The sequence below is a fragment of the Hibiscus syriacus genome, unplaced genomic scaffold (genome assembly GCF_006381635.1).
Source record: "Hibiscus syriacus cultivar Baekdansim isolate YM2019G1 unplaced genomic scaffold, ASM638163v2 tig00110044_pilon, whole genome shotgun sequence".
In the NCBI taxonomy this organism is placed as follows: domain Eukaryota; kingdom Viridiplantae; phylum Streptophyta; class Magnoliopsida; order Malvales; family Malvaceae; genus Hibiscus; species Hibiscus syriacus.
Genome location: NW_024062574.1, coordinates 1,888,602 through 1,895,899, shown reverse-complemented (window position 1 = coordinate 1,895,899; position 7,298 = coordinate 1,888,602). Strand labels below are relative to the sequence as shown.

At 35.3% G+C, this 7,298-nt stretch overlaps 1 protein-coding gene across 1 annotated transcript; it reads right to left on the bottom strand.

The window, feature by feature from the left end:
- Positions 1 to 2,004: 2,004 nt before the first annotated feature.
- LOC120213861 (ethylene receptor 2-like) lies at positions 2,005 to 4,666 on the bottom strand. The gene is made up of 2 exons (XM_039211910.1): positions 2,897 to 4,666; positions 2,005 to 2,582 (listed from the first exon to the last, which is right to left on the bottom strand). Exons 1-2 carry the CDS (start codon positions 4,649 to 4,651, stop codon positions 2,055 to 2,057), a joined length of 2,283 nt encoding a protein of 760 aa, XP_039067841.1. The 5' UTR covers positions 4,652 to 4,666; the 3' UTR covers positions 2,005 to 2,054.
- Positions 4,667 to 7,298: the final 2,632 nt, after the last annotated feature.

Sequence of the window (7,298 nt, the reverse complement as noted above, 5' to 3'; positions counted from 1 at the left end):
GTAAGGCGCTACAAGTTTTGTTATTATTTTTTTTAATAAATTTGGTAAAAATTTACCGTAAACATTATTATTTCTACCGGTTTTGTTATTATTGGGTTCATTACTGATTTTGTTAACATTTCTAGTAAAGTGCTATCGATTTTGTTATTTTTTTCTAGCGATTTTATTATTATTGGGCATTTTACCATAAATATTAAAAAAAATTAATATTTTAAATAAAAATAATAATAATTTAAATAATTTTTATTAATTTTATTAAAAAATAATAACAAAATCGATAATATATTAACTTAATATTATATTAAGTGTGTCGCACGGTAAAATTTACCTCCTATAGCTAAAATCAAGTTGATATTGGAAATGAAGCAACCCAAAAATTTGTCTTTTACCTAATCATGAAAACAATACCTAGAATTTGCGGAAGTTGATGAGACCAAAAGCGACAACTCATGTTTTTTTTTGGTGGTAAAAATGGTAAAAATTATTCTATACGTCAACTTGCTTCAAAATAAGGGTAAATTATAAATTTGGCAATAGAACTTTACTATTTCTCCTATTTCATGCAGTGTACTTTATTTTTCTATTTAACCCTATTAACTACTTAACAACGTATTGATAAAAAATAATGTATTAAGTTCAGTGAGAAAATTGAAAATTTTTAAAGTTAAGTGAGCAAAATAGAAGATAGAGTAAAGTTTAGTGATGAAATTTATAATTTTTCTTAAAAATACTGTAAAATATCCAACTCGAATGATATGACATGAAAATAAATACATAATATTATAAATTGAAAAAAAAATCATTATAATTCGCTAAATATTATTAATTCATTCTTGAAAATTCTTATCTCTCGTACAAAAAAAGGCAAGATACTGAGCATATTCCTAGGTATAGGGCTACTAGGATAAGAAAGTGGTCCACGTGGAATGGCATGGTTCAAACAAAAAAGGAAGGGTAAAGTACATAAATGGTCCCCGACTATAGGGTGTTGCTTCATCGAATCCTTCAACTATTAAAAGTTATAAAATGGTCTCACAACTATAAGACATTGCTTTTTTTAAGTCACCTGACTATTGAAAGTTACAAAACGGTCACACGACTATTCATTGTGTTCCAAACTCATCATTTTATGTTAAAAAATTTATGGACGTTTGAGTTGGACGTTAACCTACTAACTGGGATATAATATAATATGAACCCAGAATCTCAAACGACTATCAATCCCAATCAACAAGCTAACGTCTAATTCAAACTACCATCAATTTTTTTTAACAGAAAAAGGATGAGTTTGGAACATGATGAATGTTAGAGTGACCATTTCGTAATTTTTAATAGTTGGGGAACTCAATAAAGCAATACTCTATAGCCAAGGGACCATTTGTGTACTTTACCCAAAAAGGAAAAACAAAAACGAAGAAAAATAGCTCCATATTATACGTACTTAAAGTATAGGTGTTCGTGCATGAATTTGGAAAGCAAACCAAAGAAAACAACACAAAAGGCTATGGCCGTAAATGGCCCCATTCCCTCCCATCATTCCATTTTACCCACTTTCTCAAAGCCGCCATTGTTTCATCATATCTTGTGAATTCAGTTCTCTGCGTTCTTGGATTTTTCTAGTTTTTGTCGCTTTCGTATCGAATATTTTATATTTGTATCCGATCCGACTCGATTTCGAATAAGTTTGTTCCACCTGCAAGTGATTTGCAGGTTCATGCATTAAAACAACAATGATACGGGGAGTACGTTCGAGATGTTAAAAGAAAGTATAAAATACGAAACCTGAATCATGGTAACTGTTGTAAGATCTGCAATAATTTTTCATCTTTAATCTAGTTCTTTGCACTGTGAATGTAATCTGTTTTTGTCATGAGTGATGTGTTGTAGAGGATTCTAACAAGAGTTAGCTCTGATTGGATCTGAAAAACTATGTATGTGAATCGAACATGAACTCGAGCACGTTAATCCGGGGAGAATAGGTGAAACGGGAGCTGACTTTGTGCACCGTTTTGGTCGGAATCTGGATGCGAATAAGCACGGTGCGATTCGGTGACCTATACTTCGTTTGCCTGCATCAAGACTTTCCGAAGCTCGATGGCGATTTCTTGCAACAGTATTGGTTTACGAATGACTCCGTTGATTCCGATCTGCGAACATTTTTCCCATATATCTTCTTCGTCGCTAGCGGTCATGGCAACGATCAACGGCCAACTGCGGCTTCGGAATTTCCGGATTCTCATTGCAACTTCGTATCCATCTAGCTTGGACATCTGAAGCTCCAAAAAGACGATCTGGAAAGGAGATGTGGCTGGCCCGATGGAACTGAGGCAATCAAATCCGGATGGCACAGCGGAGACACTGCATCCCAACTTCTCGAGAAGTTTTCGAGTCCTGGCACGGTTCACATCGTCTTCTTCGACAAGTAAAACTTGCAAGCCTTTGAAAAGAGAGTTGGAGCACGGCTGGTCTGAAGATTCTCCGGGCTCGTTGATGGATGGTCGGACTTGAAACCGAATAACGAGTGCCATGCTTTGAGCAGAACCTTGAGGATTTTGTACTACCCAGATGTTCCCATGCATCAGCTACACATTGGTTCGAAAACACGAAAAAAAATTAATCGAGCAGCATAGCATCATTTGTTTCGTCACCGAGTAAATTTCCGGCTTGCATTAACCGGCGGTAGAAACAATTAACACCTCTACCCCAGCAAATTATTATAAAAACTATCGACTGCGGATAACGTTCTAAACGAAATTCAACCACGGTTTCAGAATAGATCTAAGCATCAAAAGCATTAGCATTATATAGCACAAGTACCACATAACATACACAAGCATGCAATAAGGTAGTGATCGAACAACGGATGCAGATTCGGCCAACAGTTTAGCATTCTTACCTGCACTAGTTTTTGGCAAATGCTGAAGCTCAATAGTTCCTCGGCTCTATGGCTGTTGTATTTTCTCCCACTGATCTGTAACTCTGAAATCGAGCTGCCCTCTGACTGAGAGTTGCTATTTTCGATCCTAATTTCGAACCTGATATGTACATCTCCATCCAGAGAGCTGTGCCTCCATGCAGCCCGTCTACGATCATTCCGTTCCCGACTACCGTTCTCAGAGACCACCCGAAGTACTACGGTTCCGCCTTCGCTGTTGCCTTCCAATAGGCTCCCAACCATATGCAGTAGTACCTGAAAAACTCTCATATCATCACCATAAACAAGATCGGGCACGGATTTATCAACCTCAATTGAAAAGCCGAAACCCCTATACACAGCCAAGCACTTGGCAAGACAAGCGGCTTCTTTTATCATGGAATGTAATCGAAGAGCTCTCTTCACCAATGAGGATCTTCCACTATCCATTGTTGAATTATCCATCACATCGCTTATCAATGTCGATAGCACATTACTGGTCTTCATCATTGAATCGACGATAATACGTTGATTGCTATGCAGATTTCCGTCCTGCGTCATCGAAAGCAAGCCTAAAATCGAGTGCATTGGCCTCCTCGTTCCATCACTCATCACCTTCTGAAACGAATTCCTAACTTGGCTTGCCCTCATAGCATTCCGTCGTGCCAATTGCAACGCTTGATTTTGCTCCACCAATTGATCCCTCATGAGTTGAGAGTCTTCGAGAACGGCAGCATGAGAGAGCGCGACAGCCACCTGATCAGCAACGACTTTAACCATCTCTAGTTCCTGGTTGGTCCACGACCGATTTTGCTCGCTCGGAAGAACACAAACCAATATCGCATAGCATGTCTGAACTACCTCAGGAGTCCCCCCTTTGAAATTCGATACTCGAAGCATTGGCATTCGAATTGCAGCCACTGGTCCTGGCTCACCAGACTCTCCATTGCTAGCAGTGGCGAGAACCGAGTCGGGATCAAGAATGTTCACTTCATCACTTTGTTTAATCCTCACGACATCCCGATCCGAAATCGGAATTGTAAAATTACATGAATGGTTTCTTGCATTGAGTTCATGTGTCAAGTTCATCTCGGTCTTGATCTCATTAGGCATCCATACAGCACAATTCTGCAAACATAATGTCTTGGACAACTCCACCATTGTCGTGTACAAAATGGTATGTCGATCCAACGATTTTCGGATTTCTCGAGTTAGCATTCGGACATGTGCACCGATCTCGTTCTGTTTTGTTATCATACCGACTTCTTGGCCGAGGTCCCGGGCCTTTTTCCGCAGCATAAGCTCCCTCACCTTGGCCTTGAGAAGCAAGGGAATGAGGGTAATGAGCGTAACGGCGGTGGCGCACGAGACCAACGCCGTGAGAATCTTGAACACGGTGAGAGCCACCGTGAGTTGAAACGGATGGGGACCATAGGTCCAGCCATTGAGCAGGTGAGTCAACCCGCAGAGCACGATGAAGGCGATGAACTGGAAGAGGACCCATTTGAACGGCACATTCGAGCAGCTGACAAAGTAAAGCAGCTCGACGGGGATCGAGAAATACGCGACAGCGATTAAGAAATCACTCACTCTTTGAGTCTCCAAGATGCCCTCGGTGCTCCAGAAACTCCCCTCGTCGTCGCAATTACACCGGGGAAAGCCGGCGGCGGCGGCGGACGCCGATAACAGAAGAGAAGAAATCAACAAACCGGGAGCTAAAGCTAACGCCTTTAACATTGCATCCAAATAAATTCAGTCCATTTATTCATACAAATTTCAAGCTATTTGGAAACACATTACAGCTCCCTTGAGCAACAACAGCATCATAATTCGAAACCTCAATTCTCATTGCCTGCAATGAAGAAGACAACTTAGTACTTTCGAAAACATTTGTAATAATTAAAAAAAACACACCAAAATACGAAATTTATAAGAACAAACACACCGAACAAAAAAAAAAAACAGAAAACAGAATGGGACAGCAAAAAGAAACCACCTTTCAGATCTTTTGATTTTCTATGACATGCAAAGCTCGAGTCTTTTTTTAACGTTCCGAATTCAATCACTTGAACCAAAACACATTAAAAGAAAATAAATATGTATGTGAATTCGAAAGCTTTTCCATTTCCTTTTCTTTTTGAACTGCTCAAACAAAAACCAAACCTAAACAACACCAACAAAGACAAGAGAAAGAACACTGCTTTAGTGTTGTGTGTGTGTCTGGTTTTGGTTTAAAAGGTTTTTCCCCTCAAACAAACAGCCCCTTAGGTGGTGAAGAAGAAGAAGAGGGGGACCCACTTTCTTACATGAAGAGAACTTAGACGCCATTTTGAACCAAAACGTCCTTCTCCTACCCAAAAAGATTTGTTTTAATTACACTTCAAAAAAAAAAAAAAATTGTTTTAATTAATTTTTTGTTTTTAAATTTAATTTCCTTTTATCGTTTGGCTGAATCCCAATCTAATCTCTGCAGTCTTTCCTGTATATAAAAGGAAATGTATTTTAATCAAAAGAAGAAGAAGAAGGAAATGTTTTTAATTTTAATTCTTTTCTTTTAATTCCATTGGTCGTTTGTTTTGAGTTTTGACGATAGCCTGCGTTTCGTTTTCATTTTTCTATTGGGTAAACTATGAATTTAGTATTTAAACTATCAATTTTGATTCGTTTTAATACTTAAACTTTTAATTTTTTTAAATTTATACTTAAAATTTAGTTTTTGTTTCATTTTAGTACTCAATTCAAAATTTAACGTTAAGTTTTGAAAAAATTGAAAGTTTAGGTACTAAAACGAATCAAAACTAATAGTTTATGTACTAAACGCATTAAGTTTTAATGGCGGATACTAAAATAAAATAAAAAACTAACGTTAGGTATAGTTTTAAAAAAATTGAAAGTTTAGTTATTAAAACAGATCAAAAATGATAGTTTAGATATTAAATGTGTAGTTTACCCTTTTTCTTCTAAATTGCCAAAATGCTTGAAATACCTAATCGCTTGTCTAGTCCTTGAATTTATTTATTTTATACACATTGGTACTTAACTTCTTTTTTCCATATTAGTGTTTAAATTTATCTATTTTTTGTATTGATACCTTCTTGTAATGGTATCACTTTATAATCTTATACATTTTTATTACAATTTTCTATTTTTAAATTATTGTATATTTTATAATTTCTTATCATTTATTATATCTCCGCCAAATTTCTTCTCAAAGGAATATCCCTACTGTTGTTCGTCCGTCTATAGAACATGAAACCTCCGAAGTTTCTCGAAATCTTCAGAATACCACATCTTTTGAGCAATTAATAGTCTTTTTATGCATGATATATGACAAGTCCACGTGATGTACAATATATTATCTAATAGTTAAATATATTTAATTTGTCAATTTATGAGTAGTCATCATATCTTTACGTCTTACACTGATATCGAAGGTGACTATAAAATCTCCCTGTCAAAATTGAGTAAGGAAATCTTCTTTTTCATTAGTTATTTTTCTTCTGAAAACTCTATGAACCATGTGACATTGACCACGTAAAACTCCATCATTAATAATTGATTACAACTCTTCGCCTAAATAAAAAAAAAAGGATGAACAACCTATAACAGTAACAACCTAAATATAACCATTAATATAATTTTATAAAATTATTAATATTTTATTTTTAATAATAATGTGGCATAATCTCATAGTATTACATCATCACTTTTAACATTTTTAAAATAAACTAATATTGATAAAAATAGATAAATTCATACACCAATATGAACCGAATAAAAGTTTGAGTACTATTGTAAAATAGGAGTTAATTGCATCACATATCTTTAAATTATAATTAGTTTTTAGAATTTTTAATATTTTAATTTCATCCCTAAACTACAACTCTCATTCTAAATTAAGCCTCAAGTTTTCCCTCATATGTGTGAGGTAATGAATTCGAATAGTTACGTCTGCAGGATGTGTATTAAAAAAGCTTGTGAATACATATTATATTGTAATCATTTTATTAGTAAAAAGGGGTAAATTACACGTTTAGTACCTAGGCGATCATTTTATATTAGTAAAAAGGGGTAAATTACACGTTTAGTACCTAGGCGATCAATTTTGGTGTTTTATACCTAAACTTTATTTTTTTTTTCAAAACATTGCCTAAACTTTAGTTTTTATTTCATTTTAGTACCCCATCATTAAAAACTTTAGTTTTTGTTTCATTTTAGTGCCCATGTTCAAAATTTAACGTTAAGTTTTAGAAAAAAATGAAAGTTTAGGTATCAAAACTTATAATTTAGATACTAAACGCATTAATTTTTCAATGGCATGTACTGAAATGAAAACTAACGTTAGGCATGATTTTAAAAAATTGAAAGTTTGGATACTATAACT